Below are 18,213 nucleotides of genomic sequence, written 5' to 3'. Positions count from 1 at the left end.
ACACGACAGGGTGGGGGGAACCCAGCTGCTCCTGCAGCCAGCCGGCTGTCCCAGGGGTCACGTGCGCCGCCCGGGAGGCCTGTGCCTGACACCAGCCCTGCTCCGGGGCCCCCCAAGGGCAAGGGCCAGGGTCATCAGACCGTCGGGCTTGCCCACGAGGGAGTGTTGGCTAGCCTATGAGTGGGTGCCACCAAACCCTGGAGAGCCAGCGTGTGTGTGCGGCAGCTGGGATGGGGCTCGGCGCCTTTGTCCTCTGGTGTGAACGGGATGGCACTCTGTTCTAAGCTGCAGCACTGGCAGGGCAGTGGGGCTTCAGCGGCACGTACCCTGAGGGCGCACGCCAGGCACTGCCCCGGGCGGGGCACGTCTGCTCCCAGTGCCGCTTCTCCCCGCGGGGCCCGCCCACCGCCCTGACGTGGTTCCCCGTGCGAGCCGCCACTCTGTCCTCTCACTGCCCATTCATTTCGAGGACTCGTCCTGGCACAGCCCGGTGAGAAGCCGATGGCGTCTGCTGCAGCAGCGGCAGCCTCTGCCGGCCTTGCTCCTGGTGCGTGCCGTGCCTTCTGTGCCCCTGGCCCTGCGCCACGCCCTCGGGCCCGGGCCCCAGCAGTGGGAATCCGCCCTCCCCTGCTGCAAGCGCCTCAGGGGCCCCCTCGGCTTACAAGGCTTTTGGTGTCTGTGGCTCCCCTGACCCACGGCTCCGGCTGCGCACGCGCCCTGTGCTCCGTGAGCGGCAGCGCCCGCCCGAGTGTTAGAATGGACCTCCTAAGGGGCCAAGGGTGCATTTTTGGGTGTCTGCATCATCTCAGACTGGTAGTGGCGTTCCCGATTTGAACACATGTGGGACTAACCCCTCCTCCCTGCAAAGGGCAACAGCCTCAAGCAAGGCCTCTAGGATTGTACATATTTGGGAAAAGTGATGCTGTTTTTGTCTCTGGAAGCGTGTTCTTACTCGCATGTTCCCGACCAGATTCCCACCCTGCATTTGGACTCCCTTCTGGGGAGAACAGGCTGCGGCTGTGCTCGTGGCCCACGTGCGCAGCTGCCGGGACACCCCCAGCGCGGTGCCTCGGCGGGGCCAGGGCCTTGGCCGGGGACCCGGGCAGGCTGTGCTTGTTTTCAGCTCACATTGAACTTGGCGCTGCGGGCCAGGATGTTTCCTGGTATGTTGAGTTTTCTAAATGAAAAGGATACTTGGACTGTTGGAACTGTTGTAAACTTTAATCCACACACAAGAAAAGGCTATCAGAAGTTACACCCAGCCAGTAAATTCTGCGTGGGTTGTATAATTAGACATTACTATTTTTGTCCAACTAACTTGTGTTGCCTTCAGATAGATACAAATTGCTAAACTCAAAATTGTTCAATTAGTGGTGAATTTCCATAGAAGAGGGGTGGTTTAGTGATGCGTGGACCAGTATGGAAAGTTTGGAAAGGCCGTAGACGAAGCCAAGGTGTGGCTGGCTTCAGAGGGAAGTGGGTGTGGGAGGGTGAGACCTGAGTGGCCAGGACCCACCTTCGGCTTTTAATCCAAGGGGTTTCAGGTCATACCAGGAGGCACTGTGCGGCTTCATGAGACTGTCCTGACTCCGTGGAGCTGTCCACGTTGCCCGGGTCAGTGCGGGGCTCTCTGCGTGACCTCACGTGGTGCATGTGCCCGGGTGTCCGAGTGTCACAGGGCAGTGGTGTTGCTCGGGAGGCCCGGCCCTCGCTCGCTGGGTGCTGGGCTTCTCCCCAGAGCGCCGGTCGTGGGCAGGCCAGACAAGCCCTGGCACCTCCTCTGGCTCCAAGGTGCTCAGAGCTCATTGGCCAGAACAGGCTGTGTTAAGTTTAAGCCACAGGCTTTCCGTGTTCTTCAGCTGTGGGCAATGTGCGTTTGTCCCTCCCAAAAGAATTTTTTGTAAAGGTTCGGCATTACGTATATTGGCTGTCGGTGGGGTCTGGATGGGACTGGTGCATGCTCACCGAGAGGGGTCAGAAGGCACAGGGTATGGGGAAGGCCTGCGTCTCCAAGGGGCGGGCCCCGGGCGCATGCCTGCCACTGTGCCTACATCTCTGCCATGACCTGGCCACGCGCATGCCTCTCCGTGGGCCCTTGGCGCTCGATCCTGCAGCCTTCCGCTCCGTGTGGCAGCTTTCCTCTGCCACCTATCGCCCCCATCCACGGGACACAAGGTTTGGTTTGAAAGGGGGGCCCTGGGTAATGGTGGGCGCTTCTAACCGTGAGTGGCTGGGGACTCCATTCCAGTTCTCTTGTTAGCTGCACCTCCCTTCATGGCCGGAAGCCTTGTCGATGTGGCCGTGCCGCTAGTGCCTCAGGTACGCGGGCTGCAGGGGGGTCAGCAGAGTCACCACTAGCAGCGGGAGGCCCCGGACCCGCGCCTCATCTGTCCCTAAGCTTGGACGACATGAGGACATGCCATTCGGGACAGGGGAGAGGTGGGCTGGTGCACTGGCCTGGGGGCGCTGCCCTCGGTCGATAGCCTCTAACTTGCTCTGAAATTGAGGTAAGTAGGATTTGATGGTGTGTGACCAGCCCCCTCAGAGGCTCCTGTTTTGCCGCTAGGAGCGGAGGCCTGTCCTCGGCCCGGAGGGCTGGGCGTGGTATGGGCTTGGCCCCTCCTGGTGCAGTGAGGGCCCTTAGTGGTTGCTGTGGTGGCGGCGTTCCTGCCAAGGGCTTCTGTGGCATCACATCATCACCCATGCCTGGTAGGTGTCCATTCTCATTTTAAAGAGGAGCAGAGGTCTGTGGAGGCAGAGGATTCGGGCGGCACGCGCAGTGGTGGTGTGTGTCCTGTGGCACTGCGGCCTCAGAATGCCAGCAGGCCAGTGGCCTGGGAGCACTGCTGGGTTCCACTGCCGGGTGCACACTGTCTCTGGAGAGCACCTCTGTTCCGAGGAAGGGCCCACTCTGCAGACGCCCCACACCGTCGCGTGCAGGTGGATCACCAGCTCGGCCGCCCGTCCTTCAGTCCCGGCGCCTCACGTGGGTGTGGCCGGTCCCGGTGGCCCTGGGGAGCCTGTGCTCCTCGTGTAGAGCGGGGTACCTCCTAGCCGAGCATGTTTTTCTCAGGCAGGGTAGGTGGGTGTGTGTTTGGAGCATCACATTAAGGGCAAGAATTTCACCATGTGTACTTCTCTGAAGCCCCTCTGTTGGACACCAGCATCAAGAAATTTGCCATCCAAAGTAGCAGCCAGGGGGTCAAGGCATTTCTGTACTGGGGCTGTTTCGGGGGCAGGTGTACCTCCCCGTGCTGCCTGAAGCCCAGGGACCTCGCAGGCTCGGGTGTTGGCCTCCTCACCATGGGCTCTGAATTCAGGGCCGGGAGCCCCTCTCTGTGCACCCGGGCCTGTCTTCCCGCTGGGCCTGAGGCTGGTGCTGCCCCAGGCAGACCCACAGCCGCATTCATGGCTGAGCTCGGCTGGGGCAGGTGGTGGCGCGTCGGGCCAGCGCTTGCCGGTGTGCAGTTGAGCGGTTTCATCCGGCACAGGTGTCTGCCGCATGCCAGGGCAGGAAGGGGTCACGAGCAGAGGCAGGGCCCAGGCCCGCGGCTCTGCCGGAGGGGACACATTGAACAGAAACATGTGGTCCCTTCTGGTCCTGGGGGGCCACAGACGCACAGGGTGTGAAGTTTGCAAGTCAGAGCCAGACGCTCAAGAGACAGCTTCCTCCTGTGAGCTTCTCGGCATCCCGCCCACAGGCCCTTCCCTGCCACCGGCGATGCGTCGGGGTGGGGTGGCCCCAGCTGCTGTACACGGGTCTCCTCCAGATACGTACAGGGCTGGCTTCTGCACACCCCTGGCGGGGCTGGGGCAGGAGAGGGGGCCAGTCCCCGTCTCCTGCTACACCCCTTGCCTTGGGCAGGTGAGCCCTGCATTCTGCGTCCTGAGGCCCCTCTGCCCTGAAGCAGAGCTGCCTCCGTGCTGACCTGGGAGACGCCTGAGGGGCGTCTAAGGTCTTGGGCAGTAGTTTAGAACTTGGACGTGGGACACGTGACAGTCAGCTGGGGGCCTTTGCAAGCCTGTGTGCCAGGCAGTGTCCTGGAGTGAGCAGCACCGGGGAGGTCTAGGGCAGCTGGGCAGAGAGCTGAGAGGCCAGCTGGACCTGGGGCGATCTTGGGGTCACCCCAGCCCCTGTTCCGGTCCTCCTGACCCCCTCCTTCCTGCGGCTTATCTGTCTTGGGGCATCCCCTCACCCACGTACCCTCTTCTCGCTTCTGCTGGGAAGCTCTGGGCAGCCCGTTGCCCTCACCCACACTGCCAGGCTCAGCATGGGTCACGCCCCGAGGCCTCACTGTAGGAACCAGAGCCCCCAGTGTCCAGCCACCGCTCCCTGGGGAATGGCAGTGACTTGGCTTGGATGCCCGTCCTCATTAACACTGGGTACACATGCACCAGGAGCTAGGGGACGGTGGCCTTGCTCGATGAATCTGCTGACACCTGTAGCATGCGGTGCCAGGAGCACGTGTGGAGTGATGCCTTCCCGAAAGTATCCAGTGAAAACTTTGGAATAAGTAAATGATTTACTCTTTGGTTCTCATTTTCTACCTTTATTTCCTTTCCCCAAGGAAATTATTTTTCCTGGTACTCAAGACACTGAGGTTTTATGGGGTCAGTGACTTGATGATCCCTTTGGAGCTCATATCATGGTGTGAGGTCGGGCATGGTGTCCTCAAGGCTTGACCACAGGGTAAGACAGGTGCCCAGTGTGGTTCTGCCACTGCTGGTGAAAGCGTCTTTGTGGAGCCCGGAGCCTGGCTTTGCACCCTGGCCAAAGCCTCTTGATGTGCTTGGCCGGGCAGCTCACGGAGGCGAGGTCCAGGAGGGGCGGAGGCCCAGGCCGGAGCTGCTCTCCACCGGGCAGGGTGAGCAGGCGGGGTAGGTGCAAAAAGCTTCGGGACAGGCTCGGGAAGGACAGGCGTGGCGCGCCGGGTCACTGTCTGCACACACCGTCCTGGGCAGGCAGGCTCTCCGTAAAGAGAAAGCCGGTCGGTGATGGCTGCCGAGCCCAAGCCTGGTGTTCCGTTCAAACAGAGGCTTGTGTGGCCCTAGAGTGTGCAGAACCCTGAAGACCTGCCCTGTGCTGGCCGACCGCCTTCTGAGCCGGCTGTGATGCGGGCCAGCCGACTGTCTCCTCTGTGTGGCCAGTGCCTGGCCCAGCACCCCCACTCCACTCAGGGAGCTGTGTGGCCGCCGTCGGGGTCTCTGTGTCTGCGGGCGGCAGGTGGCCCTGGGGAGTGAGCCTGTGGGGACAGCGCGTCCCTCCTCCAGTGTGTGGCGGTCGGCGGACAGGAGGGACTCGGTTCTGAGTTTCTCTGAGGCCCGTAAGGCAAGTGAGTCTGGTGCAGACTGTGGGCCACGGGGCGTGTGCCCATCCAGGCCAGCACAGGTGGAGGTTGGTGCTATCTGCTTGGGCATTGGGGCACACTCTTGGTGAGGCCTAACTGGTGCTCCCCTCAGTTACCCGGGCGGGGAGCAGTGATGCCCAGGGTCTCCTTACTCCTGCCCTGCCTGCACAGAGGAGGCCTTCCTCCTGGCTGGTGGGGGCCCGCCGGGGTGCTTGGCACCGAGCCAGGGGTCCGAGGGGCTGAGCCGCTGTGGTGCTGCCCCTGAGTGTGGGAGGCCCTGGGCATTCGCTGCTGCCTCCTCGGGGCTCCAGAGAACAGTGACATCCCTCCCGTGACCTTGTGGATCCCGCTTCTGTTTGGTCTGCCGGCCCCCAGAGGGAGGGGTGCAGGCACCCGACCCCCTCGCTGCCCTGCTCTTTACTCCTGCCCTGAGGACGCCCAGGAGGCGCTGTGCCAGGGGCGGAACTCAGCTGGCGCGGTTCAGGGATGAGGTCTTGGACACCCCCGGCCGCTTGTTCGCCTGACAGATGAGCAGACGACCCTCGGGTGGAGAACCTGCCCCAGATGCCAGGGGCCACGAGCCCACGCTTCTCCATAGTCAGTTCTGGTCCTGAGGAGCCTGTGTGGCTGTGGCCGCGTGGTCGTGTCCTTCAAAGGGGCGTCAACGAGAACATCACGACACTGGTTGCGAGGTGGCGGCCGTGCACACAGGACACAAACACTCCTCAGCGGCAGGGCTGTGGCTCGTGGCTCCCGGGTGTCACTCTTGCGGGCAGGGTGGGCTGTGGGGCGGCCCAGCAGTGATGACCATAGCTGGCACTTAGCAGGGCCTACTGGTGCCGCCACGCCGCACACTAGGCAGGCTCTGGGGCTCCATAGGGCCTCTCCCTGAGGTGCCGAGACAGTTTGGAAAGCCTTCACCTGCAAGCCCAGGATGTGGGTGTGCCAAGGTCCTAGTGTTTCTTGAGAGTGGATTTCTTGGGGTGCAGTTCCCTGAAAGTGCCCCTCTAGGACAGGTGCCATCTGAGGCGGCCAGTGATGCTGGGGAATGCCCCAAGGTGCCCAGAAGAGCAGGCTCGGGCAGGGGTTTGGGGCCAGGCCTTGCAGCTTACATGTTGCCATGTGGATGAGATGTAGTCGGGCGCCCCAGCAGCTCAGTTCAAGCTGGGGCCCTGGAGAGGGCGTGCAGCTTCTCCCAGCACTGCACATCTGGCGCCCCGTGCCAGTGACCGGTGCCCTGCGACATAGCTCCTCTAGCCCGGTTCTCGTACGCGCAGCCCAGTCTGTCTTGGGAGAGTCTTGGTGAGCAAGGCCTCCCTGGCTGGGGGTGGGAGCAGGTGCAGCTTGCGCTGTGCTTGCGGACCTGCCTTGGTTTCCGTGGGAAGAGAAGGAGCCCCTTCCCACCTGCAGGCCCGGGATTTTGCCCACCGGATGGAGGTGTTTGGTAGCTGTCGCTCGCTGGAAGCCCACTGCCAGGTCTGCAGGAGCTGTGGAGGCTGTGCCGCCACTAATGTGCCACTGTCCCCGTCAGGCACCTGGCTCCCCGGTGTTGCCTGGACTTGAAACCTCTTTCCCTCGAACACCCGTGGTGTGATGGACAATCAGAAACTCAGAGTGGAATTTAAAATCATGCAGCAAAAATTGTCATTTGTGTATTTTTTTCCTGGTACCCACGTAACGTGCGCAACTTCTCTGTTTCCTAAAAGACTGATAGGAACACGACCTTGGGGCGACTTGGATGCCCCGTCTGGACCGTGTCTGACTGGACAGATGCCCGGTGGGCCCAGGCCCGTGGCTCAGCGCTGTGTGCTTACACGCGCATGCGCGGGCGGCGTGGCCAGCAGACTCGTCATATCATGGGGTGGAGAGGCTGCTGTGCTCCTGGGGCTGAGGCCGCTGGCTGGTCCAGAGCCCGTTCCTTCCAGGCCAGCACCCTGGGTCGGTGTCCCCAGCGAATTATGCAGGGTTGCCCTTTTAGACATCATGTGGCGCCCCTCCCTCCGCTCCTGGAATCTTCCATTTGGGCCCCAGTAGGGGCCTTGAGGGGCCCCCTCCTTCCCCAGCTGCCAGGGAGGCAGGCACTAGCCAGCGTGGCCTCTGCAGTGGCCGCTAATGCCCCTCCCCCACCCTGTGCTTCCAGGTGTGGCCGATGAGGACGCCTTCCGGGAGGAGTGTCGGCGGAGAGGCCAGAGCTCGCTTCCCGCCCAGCCTGCCAGCGCCAGCGTCCGCGCACTGAGGCCACCCAGGCTCGCCGCTGTGCCCAGACATGCGTCTCCCTACGTCTGTGAGGACCAGCTCGAGCAGGGCAGACAGCGGGCCTCCACGAGCTGGGACCCTGCCATGCCCCCAGCAGGTGTGCCCCCCGGGGGCGTCCCACCCACCTCCCAGGGCCAGAGGGGGCCGAAATCACTCCTGTGCTGCTGTGTCCTGCCCTGACCGGGTGGGCGGGTGGGCGGGCGGGCAGGTGAGCTTGCCGCCATGACATGCCCCTCAATTATAATGGGCACCAGTCTTCCGTGACAGGGCAATGAGTGTTGTCTTGGGCGAAGGGTGGCAGGTGCCATGGGATTGCCAGGTGCTGATGCTGCCCTAAATCTTTTTGTAACTTTTGACTTTGTGGGGCTTCATAACTCAGATGGGCCTGTGCCCCAGGCCACTCGCTAAGCTGGTGGGCACCTTGCCATCTCAGTGGTAAATGCTGGCATTTATCCCCATCCGTCATGCCTTCGCCTGTGTTCGGAGTGGGGACCTGCCATCAATGGTGCCAGCCCACCCGCCCTCTCACCTCTGGATGCTGGGCATTCATGCTGGGTGTCCCAGAGCCTGGCTCTGCCCTTTTCCAGCTTGGCCTGCGATTTCTTACAGAGCCCGGATGGGCCTGTGAAGCCAGTTCCCATAGAAAGTTCTGGCTGATGTCTGAGGGTGTGGCTGTGCATGTGGTCAGAAGCGCAGTGTGATTTGCTTGCATTTCATTCATTTGAAGCTTTGGGCTCACCAGGAGGGTAGCCACGGTGCCCAGGCAGGCTCACGGCAGAGGACAGCAATGCTCCTTGGCTCAGCCAGCATCCGAGTGCAGGTCGTGAGGTTGACCCTGGGGGCCCTGGCAGGCGGTAGCAAGTAAGGGCTGTGTCCTTTCCTCTCCCAGAACTTCCTCTTGGGACGTCAGTCCCGTCAGGTCCTTCTCGTCTTTCCCCGGTAGAGCAGCAGTGTCTGTCGGGGTTTCAGGGGGACAGAGGAGAGGCACCATCGCTGAAGCTGGGCCTCCTGGGGCTTCAAGCCTCGGCATGGCGCTTCCACAGTTGTGTGGACCTGGCCATGGGCCCTGCCATGCCGCCGTGCCAACGGCAGCGGGTCACATGGAGACGTCACCCTTACCCTGTGTGACCGAGTGAGAAACGGAGCAGGTGGAAGGACCGGCTGGGCAACGGCAGAGTGATATTGAGGGGTCTGCACAGGGGAGGGCTTTGGATGGAGGTTCCCCTAACAGATGAGCCTGAACGCGATCTAGCAGGCTCCATCTGTGATTCATGGACACCGTAAGCCCACGTACTGGGCTGGAACGTCCCAGTTCCCAAGAAGTTGGTGTGCGGACATGGCCTGCCTGGCACGGTCAGGTGTGAATAGAGCCAGCCTCCCAGAGCAGGACACGGAACCGTCGCCAGCAGGCTGGCCACAGAGGGCACATCCTGAGCTCAAGGCAGCCCACGCCTCCCACCTGAGGGATGATTTACCTGCGGGAGAGTCTTGGAAAAGTAGGATTCAGTAGGAAAACAGTAGCTCTTGTTCGAGTATCTCATGTTTGTCAGTGTTTACCTTTGGGTCTCTACCAGGTATTGTTTGAGTGGGGAACACGTGTTGACCTATGACTCCTGGCACGATCCAGGAGGCGCACAGGGGCTTCCACCTGCCAGGCCTTCCGTGGCTGCTGGGTGGGCCCTGCCTGTGTCCGGGCATGTGGCCTCTGTGATGGTGGCCGATGGCCGGGAGGGCCTTGTCTGCTGCGGAGCCGGCTCCCTGTTCCCTTTCCAAACCGAGCTACGTGACCCTGAAGGGAGTTAAGCCACCAGAGAACCAGCCGCCGGTTCTCGTGCAGGTGTGGTGAGGTCGTGTCAGGGACTTTGGTTTGACTCTGTACTGAGAGACGACAAAGCTGTCCCGCAGGTGGGGGGTGCAGACGGAGTGAGGAGAACGTGCGTGGGGGAGGCCGCGGCAGACCCAAGCTGGCCAACGGCCCCAGGCCACAGGACCCTTTGGGCTCATCCCTGCGCCGGCAGGGTGCAGCGCCTCTGCAGAACCCCCAGCACCCAGGCAGTGTGGCAGAGGCTGGGGGAGTCTGTCACGAAGGGGTGGCCCCCAGCAGGCTCCTGTGTGTGCCCGCATGGTTGGGAAGTCACAGGAACCTCTCTGCCGTATTGCCTAGTCTTGGGTGATTTTTCCTAAAAGAAGTGCATGGTAAGGTCCTTGGCTACGCAGGGGAGGCCCAGTCCCCTTATGACCGGCCAGGAGGTGCGGGGGCCCTGGGAGCTGGCTTGCCGGGCAGCGGCAAGGTGTGGAGGCAGCCGGAAGTTTCCGGGGAGTGACTGTCTTAGGTGGAAAGTGAGCCTGCACCCGATGCGCACCTCCCCAGACTGAGTGCACTGCCTGTGCTGGGCATGGCTGCTGAGCCTGCCCAGGGCACAGCAGAGGGAATTTACCTGGACCGGAGTCTCTGCTTTCAGCCCAAGTGGCCCCTTGCCGGGCGGCTCCTGTCAGCGGGGCAGGTGCTGGGTGCCGATGTCCCGCAGGTTCCCCGTGCCGGCCTCTGCTGCTCTGTTAGGCTGCGAGTGCTCACGTCGGATGGCTACCTGCCTGTCAGACCGGGCCTGCTGCTTCGGGACAGACGCATGGTTCCTACTGTGTGCCACGTGGAGCCATAAGCCACCAAGTGAAACAGTAGAAAAGGATTAGTATTTTTCATTTATGGATTCCACACAGACTGAAGATCTGTCAGGAGCACGTAACTGTTAAAAAGGAAAATTAAAATTATTGGACATGACAAACAGTTCACGAAAGAATGAAATGGATCCTGTAACCTTCTTTTAATTCTTATTTTTTTGTTGGAAGGAAGCAGCTTCCCCAGGAGTGCCATGGAACCAGGGAATGTTCCTCTTTGGCAAAGCACAGCATGGCGCCCACGAGCTAATGGTCATTTCATGCTGGTGCGGCTCTCGGCGGCTTTGGCTGTCTTTTTAGTGAAACTAATTTCTGTATCTCTGCGTTTCTCTGTTAAGAACTCTCAGTGGTTCTTTAAGAAGTATTTTCCTGCGTGGGGCCTTTGGGAGGGTCCTCATTGGTATGGGAGCCCCTGGGGGTCCGTGGGAGTGGCACCTTGGGCTGGCAGTGCGGGGTGCTCCAGACCACAGCTGCGGCACCCACCTCTGTGGTGAGGGGCGCATGGTTCCTTTCTAGGAAGGTGAGGTCACAGGAGGTCTTCCTTTTTCTTGTCTGCTTTTTATTAGATGTTTGGGTTTGTCTGAACCCTCCTTGAGGTTTGTGACACATGTGGTTGGAGCCAGGGCTTGGGGACGGGGCAGGTGGGGGTCGGGAGTGGGACATGGCGGGCGCCATGCTGCGGCCCCTCTGTGCAACCCGATGCTGTGGCCTGTTTTGATGCCCTTGGATTTGAGACCTTGGATGTGGAAGCAGCTGTGTTGCAGGGCCAGAGGGGCCGCGATCCCACCTGTGTGGTGGCTCTCTGGGTGGGTGGTGCCTGTCATGCTTGGTGGTAATGGGTGTACCCGGCCGCCTTTGCAGGGATGGCAGAGGGTCGCCTCAGGCTGTGTGGGCAGCCTTGTTCCTGGGCCCTGGTCCAAGCTGGGGGCTAGTCGTGTCACCCTCATGCCCCAGGCACATGGGACAGGCACTTGCTGGCTGGCTGGTGTTCGGCTAGCATAGGTCAAACATACACTAGCCCCAGAATCTTGTCGTTGGTGAAATTCCCTTAGTTTGTCTGAAGTGATTTTCTGTGGCTTCTTAAAATTGAAAATGCCTTGTACCAGAAGTGGCATTTTAATGAGAAGTCTGACTGAGGGATCGATCTCTTCACCCTCTCTGCTGTGAGAACAGTGGTCTCCTGGGAAGGAGCTGGAACCGGGTGACAGGAGGGGCATGCTGAGCCCCAGCTTGGCCGCTTGTGTCCACCAGGGTACCACGGGCCTTTCTGAACCTGACTGACTGTGTGAGACTGTGTCAGGTGTGGAGCAGAGGCTGCCCTGGCCTCCCTGCTGGGAAACCTCTCAGCTACACTGTGGGGAGCCAGGAGCCAGGGCTGGCCAGTGACCTTGATGCCCGTCCACCGTGTGTGTGAGCGGGGGCTCTCGTGTCCTCCTGGGGGCTGCTGGCCTTCACCCACAAGTAGCTGCCCACGGCCAGTTCCACTGGTGACCGGCAGGGGACAGGCTTCAGGCATCTTGTTTCTGGGCGGCTGGCACTGTCTGATTGGTGCAGGGACTCGAGGCATCTTTAGCAGCTGAGCTCTGTCCGCACGTAGCCTGTGCCTGAAAGGCTGCCGTATGTTAAACCTTGAGAATATGTTCAGAGGGACTTAGCGGCAGGCCTAGGGGCTCATGGGCGTGACCCAGGCCCACAGTGGCCCCAGCCCGGTTCTGTTCTTGGTTCTCACTAGCCAGGCCATTTAAGTGGATCTTTTTCAACCCAAATTGGACATGCAGCCTGCTTCCCGGCTGACCCTGCCGCCTCTGCCCCACGTCGGTGTGCTCCTGGCCGTGTCTGCACAGCAGTTCCTTTCTGCTTCTCTGGGCACATCTCTGAAGGGTGACTGATGCACTTACCTGTCAAGAGGCCACTCACTTCGAGGGGCAGTAAGTGGGTTCCCCAAGTCAGAAGCGGGAGCCGTTCCCACATGGAACACCCAGAACTGTGGAAGGGGGCCTGGTCCACGGTGGGGCCTCCCCCGCAGAGCACCCTGGCACCCTGAGCCCCGAGGCCGCTGGCTCCGCCCCTGTGAGGTGCAGTGTCCAGCTGGGGTGCAGAGTGGGCTCACTTGGAGGCAGCAAGGTGAGGGCTCGGCTGGGTGACCGGGGGAGCCGGGCACAAAGGCCGCCCCTCTGCTCAGCCGTGACTGTCTCTGAAGAGCGTTAAGGGTTTCAGTGCGCAGTGTGGAGAGTCGGCGCGTGGCGCTGCTGAGGTTTCGATGGGACCAGGGGGGACGGAAGGCCTCGGACTTCGCTGTGCGGTCCACCAGCACGGGGGCTGCCGAGGAGCGTCCGCCTCGTGCCGGCCCGCTGCTGCCGGCCCGCTGCTGCCGGCCCGCAGTGTCTCACAGCCGTGTCTCCGCAGGGCCCAAGGAAGGCGGCAAGTTGAGGAAGCAGAAGCAGCGAGAGGAGACGCGGAAGAGGAGGCCGGCCCGGGGGAAGCGCTAGGCCGCCCGGGCGGGCCGCGGCACCAGGCGGCTCCGGGCGGCCGCGGGCGGCAGTGGCGTCCGCAGCCCTGGGACGCGCCGCCGGTCGGTCAGACTAGGACGCTTGGGTGTGGGGGCGGCGTCTGCGCAGCACCAGCGCCCGCGGCGCCCCGAGCTGAGGATCTGTCGCTCTCCCCGGGCGCTCGGCTGCAGTGCCACAGCTTCAGAGGCCTGGCAGGTACCGCCGGCCGCTGAGCGCACGGCACGAAGCAGCCTTCCTCGCGCGGGTGGGGTGTCCGAAGCCGGCACGTAGCCACATGCAGGGAGACCTGGGTGTCGCAGGTCGCGCACGGACATGGTCTAAGGCGGCCAGGCCCTCAGCCGTGCCCAGTGACCCGGCCACCTGCACGCAGCCTCCGGCCAGTCACTTCAGATGCGCATCCTCCTCTCCACTGTTCTCATTTTGAGCCCCTCCGATTAGTCCCAGTTCAGCTTCCAGCACTGTGTGATTTATGCCAAATCTCATCTTTGCTTCTTGGGTCTGTAACTGTTCTTTTTAGCACGTACACAGGAGTCTACAGACCAGTCGAGGAACACCAGCTCTGGCTCCTGGGTGAGGGTCATGCCAGCTGGGACGCAGCCAGCCCGCCCTGAGCAGGTGCGCTGAGCGCGGGTTCCATGTGCCGGCCTTGGCCCTTTACAGCAGTCGTCTTGCTCTAGAAGATCCTCCTGCACACATTTCTCTGCATGGCGGTGCTTCTTAACCCTTGTTTCTGCTGGGCACCAACCAGCCCCCATGCGCCAGCACTGCCCTCCCGTCCTGTTCAGCGTGAGGGGCTTCTCCTGAGCCCTCCTGGGAATGAGGGCACACGGGGGAAGCTCTGATGTGGTTCGGACGTGCCAGCAGCTGGAATCCAGCAGTGTTGAAGCCCGGCAAGTTTTTGGCACATCCACAGGGTGGGCAGCCTGGGCACAGCCACGTGTGTGACCTCCGCTTTCAGGGTGACCCTTAGGGGACGTTTGCTTGGATGTGTCCTTGGCTTGGGGGAGGGGTGTGGACTGCCGGGTGGGGAGCAGCCTGGTGCTCAGTGCCCACTGTGGAAAATGTAACCATGATGCACACTGTGTTTTAAGTGACACTACATAAATAAAGTGAAGTGTTTTGTGCTGCTCATTTGCTGTCATTTATAAGTACTAATAAGTTGCACTCTTCTTAGTAGTTAAAATTAGAAGTGTTCTCCATCATTCAATTATGGAAAATAAAGTGACATTTGGGGGCCAAAGGCTAGCATCTGAGATGCCTTTGCCCTCAGGTGAAGTGTCGCTTGGAGGAGAGGGACGCCGAGTGTGCGTGGTGTGACTGGCGGCCTGTGCCTGCCCGGCGGGGCGGAGCGGACCCTCCTGCTGTGGGCGCTGCAGCCCAGGGCAGGCCCCGGCGCAGGAGCAGAAGCCCCCGGCCCTCGTGAGCGGCCGCCCGGTCGCCGGCCCGTCTCACCTGTGGTGACGCTGCAGCTCCTGGGGCCGTGGGAGCATGACTGGCCAGTGAAGACAGGTTTGTGCCCAGGACCCTCGCTGTCCTTCGAGGCTGGCCACCCAGGAGCACCGTGTCTGTGGGGATCTTCAAGCCTCACATGGAACAAGCTGCCGGGCCCGTAGTCCTCACATGGCCCTGCGGCTTGGGGCTTGGGCCAGTGCAGTGTGTGGGAGAGGCCCTGTCCCCCGGGACTGGGCCACAGGGTCAGTGTCCAGCTCACTGCCCAGGAGAGGGGCGCAGCTGCCAGGCCAAGGCACAGCCCAGCCTGCTTCTGCCCAGCCCTCGGTGCGACTGCGGTGGGCTGTGGGCACTGGTGGGTGGGCCTGCTCACTCCTGGGTGGGATCCCACAGGCCTCGGGCCCCCTGGGCGGCTCTGGTGTCCTGGGGGTGGTTCCTGGGCATCAGGCCCAGTCCCCAGTGGCATTTTCTGTACTGAGGAGGCCCCTTTTGGGGACAGAGTTTGTGGGACGCAGGAGGGTGATCCTGCCGCAAGGGACTGCCACATGCACCACTCCGGACGACTGTTACCCACTCCCGTCAGGTGGGTCTGGGCTGCAAATTTAATGCATTTTGAAACGGTTGCACATTCAGTTGTAATGTTACACAGGAAATTGCACAGTTCGTAAAGAGGCGCCCATGTGCCCCTCAGCCAGTGCCCCCCAAAGGGTGGGCGGCATCAAAACCAGGCATGTGATGCTGTATGATCCCTGGGGAAGGCTCTCCACCTATTGTTTGGAGCCTTGGAAAAGTGGACTGCGACATTGTTAATCACACCTGATTTGTTGTTTGTTTTTGGCCTTTGCCAAAATAAGGTTCTACTTCAAAAATCATCTGAAGGTGAGGAGTCGCCAGGTTCTCCAAGCCCAGGGTGTTTCCGGTCCTGGCTGCTCCCAGGGGTTCTGCACCAGTTCCTGGCCACCAGGCCCTTCCTCCCTCACCACCCACCTGCCTCCCGGGGGGCTGCCAGGGACGGCCCTTTGGCAGGCCCTGGGGGCACTCCCTGCGGTGGCCCTGCTGGCAGCCTAGGGGTCTGGGGCCCAGAGCAGGCAAGGAACCTGGTTGCGGCCCACAATCCCTGCTTGGGAAGCCAAGGCCCCCACCGCCGCCCACCCGTGGGGAGTGCTTGGCCGGCGCACGGGCCCAGCCCCAAGCAAGGAGCCAGAGTGTCCACAGCTGTGGCTGAAGCTGGGAGGTCAAGGCCTCATGCCCCTTCCCACCCCTCCGTGTGGGGTCCTGGGTAGGCCCCATGTGAGCAGCTGGGTGCTGGTCCCGGCTCCAGAAGGAGGGGAGGATCGAGCAGGAGCCAGTGATGGGCGTGCAGAGGCCCAGTCCTGGAAGGTGGCCCTACCTGCAGAGACCCTACCGGCTGGACTGGGAGGTGGGCCCTCTTGTCCTCCTGGTGGGTGGGCGTTTGTGAGGGTCCCCCGAGGGTGCACAGCCCTATTCTCACTTGTAAGAGTTGAGACAAGATTAGGTTTCTGGAAGATTGCTGTCCTCATGACTGCCGGGGCCCTCGCTGCCCTCAAGGCCTGTCCCCTCCCTCTCACTCCCTGTGGCCTGCTCCAGGCTGACTGCTCACCAGGGCAGCCCCTTCAGTCTGCGGGCCTTTGCTCAGGGCCTGGGGCCTGGTGGGCAGACTCCTGGGATTGCAGGCTGTCAGGGTTAGGCAGTCATATTCGCATATGAGCTGCTCCAGAGGCCTTGCTCTCGGGAGACTTGGCCCCATCCAAGAGCAGAGGGGTGAGAGCCCCCCAAAGTTGAGGGTGCCAGCTCCTGCCCCCAAAGGCCTGCCCAGAGGACTTCGGGACTTCGGACTCTACCGTGCACCCCACAGAGAGCCCAGTTCCCTTTGGGACGTCACTGCTGGGCCTCCACTGGATCAGAGCCTGGTGTGCTGGGAATGCAAGTGACCGGCCGACCCATGCCACTCACGGCCTCTGGGCCTTGCTTGGCCCGTCTTCGGGCTATAGGGGCCCCCTGCCCCTTACTGGGTCTGCATGATGGAGCCAGAGCCCTCACCTCACCCCGGCCCGCAGCGCAGAGCCCTTACAAACCAGGGGCCTGGTGCCACAAACCCGCACAGATGCTGTTTGGTGGTGCTGTCAATGTGCAGTCCGGGGCTCTGAAATACGGGGTTTTGAAGAAATGAATGACGATGAACGGACGGCTTGTTGGGAAAAGAGGCTTTGGCAGGAGGGGGCTCATGGCGGGGGCAGAGGCCCGCCCACCACCGCCTGCTCCCAAACTTCCAGGGGCTGCTTGGAACCTGAAACGCATCATTTTAACCGTTATAAAGTATAGTTCAGGGGCATTCGGCTTATTCACACCCTCACCAGGACTTCCATCTGCCCAAGCTGACTCTCCCCACTGAACACCACTGTCCTCCGTCCCCAGCACCCGGCGCCTGCCGTGCACGTCCCTCACGTCTGCTTGTGGCCTCCCTCAGTGACATCACCGTGTCCAGCCTGTGTGCGGCTCCTGCGCCCGGTGTGACGTCCCCATGGCCCATCTGTTGCAGGGTGTCAGACGTCCTCTTTCACTGGAGACGTCCCATTGCAAGGAGGGCCCCGTTTTGCTTCTGGCCCACCCGGGCGGTGGCCCGTCTCTGGGGCTGTGTGTGCCACGTGCTCTGTTATTGCCCCCCTCCAGCGATGCTGGGGCCGGGGACCAGAGCGGGAGGGGCCCCTGACTTGGCTCGAGCCTCCTCTGCCCTCCGGCCCCTGCCCTGGCATCGCCCTGGGGACCAGCCAGCTGGGAAGAGGCCCTTCATGGTGTCTGCCACCTACCCCCATGTTCCCGGGGCGAGAACAGGGCTGGGCTGGGCGTCAAAGCAGGCCCCTGACGCTGGGCACCTGGTCTGTCCCGCTGCCTGACTTCTCCCTGCCCCCACCCCCCACCCAGGGCTGCCAGAGCGGGCAGGGCACAGGGTTGGGGTGGCCAGTCCTGCAGCAAGGCGACTGCGTGCCCAGGGCAGCATCTCCCGTCACTGGCCGGCTCCCCGGCATGGGCACAACTCCTCCCTGTGCCCCTGCCTGCCCACAGAAGGGCACCTGGAGTCACGCTCGGTATGGCCTGCCCTGGGCACCCGGTGTCCCCCGGCTTCCACATGCAGATGACTCGGCCCGCACGGTTCTCAGCCAGATCTGTGTGGGGCGGGTGGGAGCGGCTCCCGCGTGGGGGGCTGAGGACAGACCCGATGGCGGCCTCACGCGGTGGGTGGAAGCCGCCCCTCCGGGTCTCGGAGGACGGGCTGCGTGTGCAGCGATCCTGGCTGTGTTCCTGGCCGAGGGGCCTGGTTCTGGGAGGTCTCTCCCGCACGAAGGAAGCAGCAACCGGGCGAACGGGTGGGACCCTCACGTCCCCCGGCCAGGCCTCGGAGTGGGGCCTGTCCCTGGGGGTGGCGCGTGCTCGGCCCTTTTGCCTCTGACACCGGCCTGGGCCCTTCTCCCCTGCCTCCAGCCCAGGTCTGCGGCCCCCAGGGCCCAGCAGGTGGGTGGGGAGGGCAGGGTCCCCGCCCGCAGGGGAGGGAGGGCCTCTGGAAGCCCGTGCAGCCCGGGGGCTCCCGGGATGCGGTGCCCCTGTGGTTCGCGGCCGTCACGGGGGCCCGGCTTCATCTCGCAAAGGAGAACAGGAGCTCAGGACCCGAGTGCGGCCCCCGAAGTCCGCCGACGCGCGGGGAGCGTCCAGTTCCGGCCTTCGGGCCGTCGTTCCCAGTCGCAGAGCCCCGGCGCTCCGCTCGGGCCGGGCCCACGCTGCTGCCTCCCCGGGGCGAGCAGGCGGCTGGAGCCCCGGCCCTTCCTGCCGCCCGCGTGCCCGCCGCGCTCCCGGGGTGTGCGGACCGCGCCCGGGCCCGGGCCCTGGGGAGGCGCTGCCGCGGGGGCCGGGTCTCCGCAGGCGCGGCATCGGGGCGGCCCACGCCCCGCGACGGCCCC

General features: G+C 62.7%; 1 protein-coding gene across 2 annotated transcripts in view; it reads left to right on the top strand.

Annotated features, from left to right (window-relative positions):
- Positions 1-13,919, top strand: part of DNAJB6 (DnaJ heat shock protein family (Hsp40) member B6) — a 67,368-nt gene extending 53,449 nt beyond the window's left edge. For both annotated transcript variants that reach the window (XM_036999288.2, XM_036999287.2), the window contains exons 9-10: positions 7,489-7,701; positions 12,687-13,919. In XM_036999288.2, coding sequence (XP_036855183.2) covers positions 7,489-7,701; positions 12,687-12,769 — 296 coding nt within the window. In that variant the 3' untranslated portion in view covers positions 12,770-13,919. The remainder of the gene's footprint in view (positions 1-7,488; positions 7,702-12,686) is intronic.
- The last annotated feature ends 4,294 nt before the right edge of the window (positions 13,920-18,213 follow it).

Source organism: Manis javanica, chromosome 6 (genome assembly GCF_040802235.1).
Source record: "Manis javanica isolate MJ-LG chromosome 6, MJ_LKY, whole genome shotgun sequence".
In the NCBI taxonomy this organism is placed as follows: Eukaryota; Metazoa; Chordata; class Mammalia; order Pholidota; family Manidae; genus Manis; species Manis javanica.
This window is presented reverse-complemented; position numbering and strand designations above follow the sequence as displayed.